The sequence below is a fragment of the Monodelphis domestica genome, chromosome 3, assembly GCF_027887165.1.
Source record: "Monodelphis domestica isolate mMonDom1 chromosome 3, mMonDom1.pri, whole genome shotgun sequence".
NCBI classification, from domain to species: domain Eukaryota; kingdom Metazoa; phylum Chordata; class Mammalia; order Didelphimorphia; family Didelphidae; genus Monodelphis; species Monodelphis domestica.
The window spans coordinates 410,867,329-410,880,571 of record NC_077229.1 but is presented as its reverse complement, the minus strand read 5'-3'; the positions used below and the strand labels follow the sequence as shown (position 1 = coordinate 410,880,571).

The following is a 13,243-nucleotide window of genomic DNA, read 5'->3' as shown; positions in this document are numbered from 1 at the left end:
CAAGAAGTCCAAAAGTCTTCCTTGGAAGCGAGATTATCAAGTTGGAAGAGAGATGAAGGCTGACAAATAGCATGGGGAATCAGCTACGTAGAAATAACTAAAGCCTCTGGGAACTGAACAGATAAGTTATCCTTAGGAATAACAATACTTAGGATGGATGAGCTGAATGAAGATTTCATAAAGGAAACTATAATAGTCAGACATATAAAAGAACCAGGAGTGAACAATTTCAGTGAAATCTAGAGAGGAAAGAGAACACAGGAAAAATGAGTGATCAATAATATGAAAAGGAGAACTATTATATCTGCAGAGGTCCAATAAGGCTGACTTCATCCTATGATTCAATTCTGAATCTAGTTCAGTTCCCTTTCTATTCAACTATAGGTCTAATCCAATTTCTATCTTTACAACTTTATTCAATTGTGGAAAGTGGGAAAAAACCTTACTGTATTGTTTGAACCTAGCTATATCACACTCTACCTGCTCCTAAGAGATCCTTAACTAAGGACCTCGGTTATAGTGATCTGAAACTCAATCAGACAAAACTAATGGCAATATCTCAAAGATAATGGCATCAACAAGCCACCAATTTCCTGGCAATTTTGGTTTCAGAAGGCAAACACCATGCAATACCAATTTCAACAAGCTGAAAGGACTATAAAAACTGAAATAATTTATAGATCTTGATGCTTAACTGTTTACAGATTAGAAGCTATAATTCCTCTCTGTGGTTTAAAAAGTCAACACTTCATTTGAGAAGGATTATCTGGATGACTCTATAAAGCTAAGGATTTCAGCTATTGCAGGGACTCTGATTAAATTATTTGGAAGAAACAATACATGAAAAAGAAACATGGACTAATCTGTGTTCTAGTACACCAGTCTAAAATGAATATTTTAAATAATGGACTATGCTATGCTTAATATTGATATAATATTAGCTTTGTCAAATATTTACAATATATTGTAGAACAAAGGAAAACATGGCAATTTTGAAACAACATTGAAATTATTTGTTAAATTATAATATAACAGTCTAGCCTTTATCAAAGGTAATAACTTAATATCTAGAGAATAATTATTTAATGTTATTTAGGATACATATTATCCTGAATTTAGACAAAGCAAAAAAATAATTTTTTAGCAAACATCTTGTCTTACCTAATGTTCTTTATTCCTAGAAGAGATATTTGTAATTTTTTTTATTATCAGAGATCATTTGATGGGGTCTCTGACACCTATTTCAGGTCTGGTAGGGTCTATGAATACTTGGACTTATTCTTGAAATGATGACTTTTTTTAAATGTATAAGATTAAAAAGGAAATAAGTTATATTGAAATGCAGTTAAAATACTTTAAAAGTTCACGGAGTGCAGCTTAAGAATCCTGTGCTAGAATGAATCAGAGATGTATCATAAAAATATGAAATAAATTTGATGGAGTGTATATGAAACTGATGTGTAGCTTTGTTTTAATCTAAGTAAGAATAAAATTTTCGTCTTGAAAACAGCAAGAAGTCTAGTAATCTTATGGAAAGTAGACAATCTAAAGAGTTTTCCTACTGTTTTCAGTGATTGAATGGAAAGCTCTCCACGCTTCTGATAAGAAATAAGTCAGAAAAACTACTTTTAGCTTTAGATGATTTTTGTGAGCTAATTTCTCCACATTAAAAAAAGGGCACTTGATTTCAAAAACATCTACATAAGTATAAAAACAAAACAAAACCATGTAAACTAAGCTCACTTCTGATGGTAATCACTAGCAATTTCTGTCCCACATATTTAAAGTCACCAGGGTTCATTGGTAACTTGTGTTACATGGTAAAACTTGTGTTACATGATAAGTTTTTAAAAATTCTGATGATTTTCATTTTTTTTAACTGATACCTACTAACCAAGACATGTTTATAAAAGTAATTTAAAGAAAAAGAATTTATAATGCTAAAATAAATAAATATATATACATATATGTGTGTATAATTAGAACAGAAGGGATATAAAAAGCCTTTTATTTACTTGCAACTAGGAAAAACCTATGCTTTTTTTTCCAATGACAAATAAGAGTTTGGGATAAATACGGGCACGGACTTATTTGGCCTAGTTTATATAAATAACAGAAGAATAAAAGGTCTAGATTTTTCTATGTTCACTAGAATTAAGTACCATTCAACAAACATTTATTAACCATCTACTAATTATTAAGGTCTGTGTTAAATGCTGGAAGAAATAGACAAAAAAAATGAAATAAGTCCTTGCCTTCCAGGACCTTTCCTTCTATTTGGGGAATACTATATGTCTACATGAATAAGTAAATTCAAAGTGATCTGAGGAGGGAGGGAATACTAATGGGGGAATCAGGAAGGATTTCCCAATGGATGTAGTCTCATATCTCAGCCTAGAAGGAACCTGAAGATTCTGACAGAATATAATTTAGCAAGGAATATACTGGAATTTGAGAAACACACTCTGTACAGAGGTGGCCAATGAAACAATGAGTTCAGGAAACAAGAAGTAGGCCAATTTGCCTTGAATGCTGAGTAGATGAGGGAGAATAATATAAAATCAATATTAAAAGGTAGAGGTAGTCAGATGAAGAAGTTTTAAATGCTAGTCTTCAAGAATACAGAAAGCATACATCCAATCTCTAAAAAAGAGATGGTCATTCTCTCTGCCAAGGTAAAGCTCTCTACTTGAGTCCATGATTCCTTCTCTCTACCCACAATATTTCCTCTGGAAGTCTGTCTTTGTCCAGTCACTTCTTCTCTATCTCATCTTCGATTTCTCTTTCTCTCTGACTTGTCCTTTGATGCTTATAAACATGCCAAGATCTCCTCCATCCTTAAAAACATTTCATGTGACTATTATCCTCTCAAGTACAACATGCCTTTTCTATATCAAAGCTACCAAGAATTATCTTTACTTACCACCCATTTCCTCACTTTCCTCTCACTATCACCTTTAAACTGGCTTCTGCTACCAATGAACACAACCGTTCTCTATAATAGTATCAAATGCTATGCTTGACAGCTTTACCTCAGGACTCAACTAAGGCTATCTATATCTTCTAATACAATCAATTGGGCCCTACCTTGGAATATATGACACTGTTTTCTCTTAGTTTTCCTTTTACCTACAAGACCATAGAATCTCTTTTGCTAGATCCATTTCTTTAAGTACAGATGTTACCCCAAACCCACCTCCAACAGAGCCATCTTTCTCTTCTTGCTTTCTATTTTTTGAAATGCTTTCATAAGCACTCTGAGTTTAAGTGTCATCTCACTGGTGTCTCCCAAATCTCTGTATGCAATATTAACCTTTTCTCTAAATTCTATTAATATCAACAACTACCTGTTGGATATTTCTACTTGGATAGTCCATTAGCATCTCAAAACTCAGTATATCTAAAACAGAACTAATTATTTTCTTCCCCCTGAAACCAGCTTCTCCAAACTATCCTATTTCCATTGGAGACTCCATTTCCCTTCCTGTCGTCCAAATTTACAGCCTTAAGAGACATCTTTGATTATTGTTTTTCCCTTACATTCATTTCTAGCAATCCTATAAATTCTATAACTATCAAATCTTATAAATCCTCTCTCTCCCCTTCTACGGTCACTAATCTAAATCAGTCCCTCAATTACCTCTTGCCTATACAATTGCAATATTCCCCTAATTTGTCCTTCTTTCCATAACTCGACACTGCAATCTATTCTTTACACAGAACCCTTATAAAAATTCTTAAGAAAAATTTCTGACTGTGTCCTTCCTTAATCTTCAGTAACTCTATATAGGCAGCTTATACACAACGCAGCATCTTTCCAGCCTTGCTTAATATTATATTCCTTTGTACACTTGATATCAACATTCTAGCCAAATTGGCCTATTAGATCTTTACCACATACAGCATTTCATCCTGGACCTGCATGCCTATTCAATAGCTGTCTCCCATGTTTTTCAAGGAGTCTTATTCTTCACTGCCAAGAAAGAATCCTTTGATTCTTCTAAGGCTTAACTTAGCTTGCGAACTAGTACTTGAAGTTTTTCTTAATCCTTCTGGTTAGTGGTGTTCTCTTCCTACTTTGATTATATTGTGTTCATTTATTTACATAATTGTAATATTCTATTAACTCTGCACATGCAAAAGAAAGCAAGCTCCCAGACTCAAGATTTAGTTTATTTTTATCTTTGCATACCTAGCCCTTAGGATAGTGCCTTTTATATGTAAGCACTTCATCAATGTTTGAGTAGAATTCATTAGGAAACTTTCAACATTATATTTTTTATTACTGGAAAAGAAGAATACCAGATAGAGTCTGACATATACTCTATACTTCAATACATATTCTAAATATACTCTCTACATCAATAGTGTTGATATTAAAAAGCTTAGGAAAGTTAGAAAAGATCACACTGCCTGAGACTATATAAGGAAAGTCAGAATATGAGGGATAAGAACCCCTCAATAAGGATATTCTGGTGATGCAGGTGTAATTATTAGGAGAAGGAAAAAAAAAAAGAGGTCTCTAAAGGTCCACATTGTTGAGAACAGGTTCCTAAAAAGACAAACCAAATATAGAAGCAAAGACAAATATTGAAAAAATAAAATACAAAAGAATATAACTTCCTTTTAAAGACACCAAAGTATGGAATTAGTTAAGACTTATAATTAATTCAAAGGATAACAAAAAAGGATTTTTCCCTTTTAAGATGTATTTGGAGATAAAAATTAAGAACAAAAGGGAAACACTAAGTTAGATAACAAAATATAAGACAGAAAAAGATGTAAATCCTATCTCTCATTTTACTTGTTTTCTCTCTTAAGGATTACAAACATATGAAAAGTACAGGTCTCACAGTAGAAAAAGGAAAGTTTAGTTACTAAATTCTCCCTCTGTTAAAGTCAAGAAGTAATTTTTTTTGCTATGAAAGAAAGTATGGAAGTGAAATTACTTAATGATTACATAGGAATGGAAAACAAGTTAATTTAACTTGTGCATTTTTTGTAAGAGATATGAAAAGTTAAATTGATGAAAAATAAACACACACATACATTTTTTAAACCATCACTTCTTTCTTAGAATAAATTCTAAGTGTCAGGCCCAAGGCAGAAGAGCAGTAATGGCTAGCCAAATGGGTTAAGAGACTTACCTGCCTAGAATTACATAGCTAGGAAGTATTGAAGGCCAGTTTGAACCCAGGAATTCCCTTCTCCAGGTATGGCTCTCTATCTATTAAGCCACCTAGCTGCCCCTAAACTCATGATGTTTAGGATCAAGAAAAGTTATTCACTAAATGCAACAAATAGTTTAAAATGTGCTTAAATACAGTACTGAGGATTGCTTGAGTAAATGGTAAGAAATAAAGATGCAGAAAGAGCCAAAGAATAAGAATGAAGGAAAGATGGATTGAGGAACAAGAAAGGAGTAAATAGACAGATTGTTTTAGAGGCACAGAAAATAGAGAAAGCATAGGAATGGAAAAGATATTAGGAAGTAAATGGGAGAAAAGCAGGAAAATGAATGTTTGGTAAATTCTAGCTAATAAGTATAAAATGATTCTCTGTACCATAATAGCCTCTTCCCCCATCCTGTCTTTCTTTATTCTCTCTCGACATCTCCCTGTCAAAACTTGCTCTTAAAAAAATGTTAGTTAAACCTCATTTCTTGTGATTTAATCTATTGATTTCTCTTTCAAAGTGTTATTATAAGTTAAAAGTTCTTAAATAGTGGATTGCTATCTTGGAAAGAAATATTACCATCAACAAGCAGATTGAGTGGCAAGTTTGAAGGAAGTTTAAGGAGAATTGTTTCAGTACTAGTATCTAAAATCTCAGGCATCTGGCCATGAGTCTTAAAACCCACTTATAAAATATATATTAGTGCTTTTATTAAGAAAAAAGACCCCCCCCCAAAAAAAAAAGTTTGGATCTTCTGGATGACAAATGATACTGCCATAAAAGAGGCTTGGTTTAAAATTGACATTCCTCACTTAGAGAAATTTAACATTTGCCTTGAGAAAAACAAAGAAAGAAATAAACAGCTCCACAAACCCTAAAAGCCCAGAAGTGGGCTGTCAAAGAGAGAGATTGAAGAAAGAAGTTAAATGAAAAAGTGGGAAATCTTATAGTTAAAAAAACAAGTATAGCTTCTCAATAGGTATGGTGGGGAGTAAAGGGAAGGAGAGAATTTGAAAGAACAAATAAGGTTTTTTAAAGTATATTCAGTGAAGTATAATTTAATTGAAGTAAGGCTAATAAATCATATGAGTTCAATATGTTACCTTGACTGCTACATTTCTTGCAAGGCAAGAGAAGAATTTTGAAGTGATAGCTTATAAAGAGCTTTAGAATATAAATCTGTGTTAGAATAATGAACCATTGCTTTTAAATTAGAGACCAGAATGGAAGTTGGGTGACCTGGGATCTAAACCTATTTAAGAACAATTTTTTGTTAAAATGTTTTATAGTCGGGCGGAGTCAAGATGGCAGCTTAAAAGCAGCAGAAGTTCAGACAGCTGAAAACCCTTCCTTACCAATCACAAAATCTCCTAGGGGACTGAAAATCAAACCTAACAACAAGACAGAGCAAACGAACCCTCCTGCTGGACTCAATTCAAAAGGTATGCCCCCCAAAAGCTGGAATCCCAGAAAACTCGGGTTTAAGGGGAAGGCAGAAGAAAGGTCCCAGGATCACCACCCCCACCTAGAATGCTAAGCCTCCAGCGGGAACCTCTGGGTGGGAAAAGTCACTGGTCTGGAGGGTGTACAAAATGTAAAATAAATAATTTTGACTACATCAAACTAAAAAGCTTTTGTACAAACAAAACCAATGTAACTAAAATCAGAAGGGAAACAACAAATTGGGAAAAAATCTTCATAGAAACCTCTGACAAAGGTTTAATTACTCATATTTATAAAGAGCTAAATCAATTGTACAAAAAATCAAGCCATTCTCCAATTGATAAATGGGCAAGGGACATGGATAGGCAGTTCTCAGATGAAGAAATCAAAACTATTAATAAGCACATGAAGAAGTGTTCTAAATCTCTTATAATCAGAGAGATGCAAATCAAAACAACTCTGAGGTATCACCTCACACCTAGCAGATTGGCTAACATAACAGCAAAGGAAAGTAATGAATGCTGGAGGGGATGTGGCAAAGTTGGGATATTAATTCATTGCTGGTGGAGTTGTGAACTGATCCAACCATTCTGGAGGGCAATTTGGAACTATGCCCAAAGGGGGACAAAAGAATATCTACCCTTTGATCCAGTCATAGCACTGCTGGGTCTGTACCCCAAAGAGATAATGGACACAAAGACTTGTACAAAAATATTCATAGCTGCGCTCTTTGTGGTGGCCAAAAACTGGAAAACGAGGGGATGCCCATCAATTGGGGAATGGCTGAACAAATTGTGGTATATGTTGGTGATAGAATACTATTGTGCTAAAAGGAATAATAAAGTGGAGAAGTTCCATGGAGACTGGAACAACCTCCAGGAAGTGATGCAGAGCGAGAGGAGCAGAACCAGGAGAACATTGTACACAGAGACTAATACACTGTGGTATAATCGAACGTAATGGACTTCTCCATTAGTGGCAGTGTAATGTCCCTGAACAATTTGCAGGGATCTAGGAGAAAAAAACACCATTCATAAGCAGAGGATAAACTGTGGGAGTAGAAACACCGAGGAAAAGCAACTGCCTGAATACAGCGGTTGAGGGGACATGACAGAGGAGAGACTCTAAATTAACACTCTAATGCAAATATTATCAACATAGCAATGGGTTCAAATCAAGAAAACATGTAATGCCCAGTGGATTTACGCATCGGCTATGGGGGTGGGGGGAGGAAAAGAAAATGATCTATGTCTTTAATGAATAATGCTTGGAAATGATCAAATAAAATATTAAAAAAAAAAGAAAAAATATTAAGAAAACGAAAAAAGTTTGCTTTGTCTAGATTGAGTGTCAGTCAGAATCAGATAAGATTCAGATTTTTTCTCGGGTGTCGAGAGAATTTTTTGCTATGAATCCTTTGGGATAGTTTTGGATGTATTACTGGGAATAGCTATTATCCATAGGTGCTACTGAAAGGCATGCCTGTCATGTATGATGCTCTCATGATCCTGCTTATTTAACTCTGCTTCAATTCACATGTCCTTCCAAGATTTTCCAAGTTCTTCTTCCTTATCATTTCTTACAGCAAAAGTATTCTCTTACAATAATAATTTACTTAGTCATTCCCCAATTGAACCGCTTCACTATCCAAGTCTTTGTCTCCCTAAAAAGAACTGCTTTAAATATTTTTATAGACAAATATTCTTCCCTCTCCCCCTTTTATCTCTGGAATAAAAACCTAGTAATGGTATATCACTGAGAAAAAGTGTATGAATGAACTGTCTAAGCCTATTTCTGCCACTAACTTGCTAAATGACCATGGGCAAATCATTTTATCTCCAAAGCTTTAGTTTCGTTTTCTTAAACTCTTAAAGAAGGAATTAGGTTAGATGATCTCTAAATGAGATTTCATCTCTAACAGTCTATGAATATATCTGCTATTAACCAAATGTACAGTATTTAAAATATGAAGTCAGGTATCTGCCCCTAAATAGCTATGTAATTTGGGGTAAATCACTTAACCTGTGTGCTGCAGTATTCTCACATGGAAAGTTAAGATTTGAATTATAGTCTCTAAGACTTCGAAATTTATAAAGCATATTTTGGTAACATGGTATATAAACTTTGTAATACAGTATAAACAACTGTTGCCATAAATATAATATAAACCTTTTAATACAGTCAAAAAACTGTTGCAATACTCTTTAAAAAAGGGAAACCTCGGAGCAGCTGGGTAGCTCACTGGATTGAGAGCCAGGCCTAGAGATGGGAGGGCCTAGGTTCAAATCTGGCCTCAGACACTTCCCAGCTATGTGATCCTGGGCAAGTCACTTAACCCCCATTGCTACTTACCACTCTTCTGCCTTGGAGCCAATACACAGTATTGACTCCAAGATGGAAGGTAAGGGTTTAAAAAAAAATAGGGAAACTTATCTGCAGAAAGGACCTCAATAACATTGTCAATTACTTAATGTCTACACTCTGAAAAGTGAAGGGAAAAGGAAAAAACTGGACATATGGCTTTTAGTGACATTTTTTTTGGAATGAATAATTAACTTCATAATACATATATTCCATGCATATTACATATAAAATGGGGGGTGACAATATGAAAAAAGTAACAATATGAAAAAAAACTTAATTTATTTTCACATACCAATATAAATAGTTAGCCAATGTAGAATTTTTGCAGGCTCTTGATATCAAGAAAGTGCAGAGATCTTGCTGAAAGAAAGAAAAAAAAAAACATGATTTCATCTTGCCATTTATTTATTTTATTTATTTGTTTACTATTTATTTATTATTATTATTGCTACTAATCAGGAAATAGAAAGAGACACTCCATGTTTACCTGAGAGTTGACCTCTACAGATCTGACAGACCATTATAAAAAATTTTGCCTTTAATAAAGAAAGAGTTCAATTTTTTAAGAGGATGATATTTTAAATATCAGGCAAAATAAGTATACCTATTCCTTGATCAAATGTTGAACCACAGTCTAATGGTTAATTGACATTGTCCCAAAGGTCAATTTAAATAAAACTGGTATAAATTTGTACCTGTGAAAAAATAATAATATAACATGGATACTAAAACTACAACTGGGAAAATCTTGAGTTTACATAGAACTTATAAGTACATGTGAATTGTATTAATGGTGCATGTACTATTTCAACCTATATTTTTGTGAACAGGACCCTATCTATTCATAATGAAGGAAATTTGAACCAGAAAATTATTATTTACTACCTATTTATAATGCATATATACAAATGCATATACTTATATACAATCTACATAAATATTAAATATACTTGTAAAATATCACCAAAAAAATTATATAATTTCCTTAATATTGAAGAAAATGGTGTCACTAAAGAGGGAAAAAAGAAAAACCTTACAAACAAATGAAATTCTACAAGAGCATACTGTACATTAATGGAATGGGATTTGCTTATATAGTGATCCTTTTGTAGGTGTTACTGTCTGACAAAACTGCTTCTCCAAGAAACTCCTATGTATACACACAACTATCAAATACCAGTTAAAACTTATTTATCTTCTTTGCTAAATGTTGAAATGAATTCAAGTGAGGGTAAATATCATAACTGTTGATATACTATAAAGTTCTCTGAAAGTTATATGAAATCAAATTGGTTAATACTGTCAATCAGTCAAAAGGCATTTATTAATCATTTAGTAAGTGCTAAGCATTATGATTAACACTGGGGATACAAAAAAAGAACACTGCCTCTGGACTAAAGGAACTCACATTCAATGAGATAAGCATGAAAACAACAATATCCTTACAAGATATATACACCTTTATGGGAGGTAATGTCAGAAGAAAGATAATGACACCATGAGGAATCATAAAATGTGTCCTGCAGAAGGTGATATTTGAAATGATTCTTGAAGGAAGCAAGGGAAGCTCAGAGTTGGAGGTGAGAGGAAGAAAGCATTTGAAATATAGGGATTAAAAAGTGAAAAGGCCTAGTCAGGAGAAAGTATTTCATGTGTGAGAACCACCCATAAGCCTAGTGTTCTTGAATCACAGAGCTCAAGGTAGGAATAAACTGTAAAAAAAATAGGGGAGGTAGAAAAGGGTCAGGGTATGAAGACTTTCAGAGGCCAAATAAAGTTTGTGATATACTTGTGGAAAAAGAAAATATAAGAAACACTTCTACAATGGCCACACAGTAAAAGCCATCCCAAAACATAAAATAAAAATATAAAATACACTTATCACAGACTGAAGGCTTTTTCTTTATCATTTCTGGTGACCTTAAAAGGAAGAGGGGAAAGAAAATATAATGTGAAAAATGCTGAGTGCTTCATTCTACAGAGCAACAGCATTATAGTAAGAAGGATCATCTAAGAAAGATTTAGATACTCTGCTCAAGGCAATGATCCAAAGAGTGAATAAAACAGAGGGGGAGGGATCAGCAAAGAAAAAATCAGAAATCCCAGCGAATTGGATACAGGCTTTGGAAGAACTCAAAATTCAATTCAAAACACAATTAAGAGAGGCAATTGGGAAAAGAACTTAAAAACTAAGATAAGACATTTGGAAACAGAGGCACTTGAACTAAAACAAGAAAATGGTGTCTTGAAAGCCAAAATCAACCAGTTGGAAAATGAGGCAAAGGAGATGAAAGATGAGGTGAAGAAGATGAAAGACGAGGTAAATGGGATGAAAGATGAACTCCAAAGAAAATCAGACCAAAAGGAAAAAGACGACCAAAAAACTAAGGATGAAATCCAGTCTTTAAGAACCAGAATACAACTAGAATCAAGTGACCTCACAAGGCAGCAGGACACTATAAAACAAAACCAAAAGAATGAAAAAATTGAGGAAAATATGAAGCATCTCATTCACAAAACAGAGGATTTAGAAAATCGTTCAAGGAGAGACAATTTCAGAATCATTGGCCTACCAAAAGACCATGACAAAAGAAAAAGCCTGGACATTATTTTACAGGAAATTATTAAAGTGGAGATTGATAGAATCCACAGATCACCTCCTGTACTTAATCCCCAACTGACAACACCCAGGAATGCTATAGCCAAATTCAAGAACTATCAGACAAAAGAAAAGATATTACAAGCTGCCAAGAAGAAGTCATTCAGATACCAAGGAACCACAGTGAGGATAACTCAGGATCTGGCTGCATCCACACTGAAAAAAAGAAAGGCATGGAATACGATATTCCAGAAAGCAAGGGAACTAGGTCTACAACCAAGAATCAACTACCCAGCAAAACTGACTATATTCTTACACGGGAAAGTATGGTCATTCAACAAAATAGAAGAATTTCAAGAATTCGTGAAGAAAAGACCAGACCTGAACAGAAAATTTGATGTACAAGCACAGAAGCAAGAGATTCATCAAAAGGTAATTAAAGAAGAAGGGAAAAAAGAAAAACAAAACAAAACAAAACAAAATTTTTTTAAGAGACTCAATAAGTTAAAATGATATGTATATACCTATAAGAAAAGAGGTCATTGGTAACTCTTAAAAACTGTTGTTATTACCTGGGCAGCAAAAAGAAGTACACTTAGAGGGAACAGTGACAAACTGTATAGGATGAAAGAACAAGACATAATTAGGTATATAGATATATGCATGCAAAAATACATACACATGAGTATGCATATATATATATACATATAAATATAGAGCTTAAAAATAGGTTAATATTAAAAGAAATGGGAAAAGAAACAAATGGGAGTAAACTTATACGTCATAAAGAAGCTCATGGTAGGAGGAGGGAGAACATCAATATACTGGAAGGGTAAAGAGGTCGCAGACAGGAAATACTCAACTTTTACGTGCTTTAAAATTGACTCAAAGAGGGAAAAACAATCCAATCCATTGGGGGCAGAGAATAGATTTGCGCCGAATAGGGGAGTAGAAGGGTAAGAAACGGTCTGGTGGGGAGGGAAGCAGTACAAGAGAGGGAGGGGGCGGGGGGTTAATTTTAGAAAGACTACAGGAAAATAAGAGGGGTGGAATAAGAAGGGAGGGGGGTAGAAAGGAAAGTAAAATAAGGGTGGGAACAAGGGCTACTGTTTAAAAGCAAACATTGGTGTAGAAAGAAATAGTGAAAGAAGAAAAGGCAGGAACAGGAGCAGAAATCAATATGCTGGGAAATACACAGCTAGTAATCATAACTCTGAATGTGAATGGAATGAACTCACCCATAAAACGCAAGCGAATAGCAGAGTGGATTAGAATCCAAAACCCTACCATATGCTGTCTACAAGAAACACACATGAGGAAGGTAGATATACATAGGGTGAAAGTAAGAGAGTGAAGCCAAATCTATTGGGCATCAACTGACAAAAAGAAGGCATGAGTCGCAATCATGATATCTGACAAAGCCAAAGTAAAAATAAATCTAGTTAAAAGAGATGGGGAAGGTAATTACATCCTGATAAAAGGCAGTATAGACCGTGAGGAAATATCTGTACTCAACATGTATGCACCAAATGACATAGCATCCAAATTTCTAAAGGAGAAACTAGAGGAATTCAAGGACGAAATAGATAGAAAAACTATACTAGTGGGAGACCTGAACCTTCCTCTATCTGAACTAGATAAATCAAACCAAAAAATAAATAA

At 34.1% G+C, this 13,243-nt stretch overlaps 1 protein-coding gene across 2 annotated transcripts in view; it reads right to left on the bottom strand.

Moving 5' to 3' along the window:
• The window catches only part of PIK3C3 (phosphatidylinositol 3-kinase catalytic subunit type 3), a 215,952-nt gene that overhangs the window by 131,531 nt on the left and 71,178 nt on the right, over window positions 1–13,243 (bottom strand). For both annotated transcript variants that reach the window (XM_007486726.3, XM_056824362.1), the window contains exon 13: window positions 9,275–9,342. In XM_007486726.3, coding sequence (XP_007486788.1) covers window positions 9,275–9,342 — 68 coding nt within the window. The remainder of the gene's footprint in view (window positions 1–9,274; window positions 9,343–13,243) is intronic.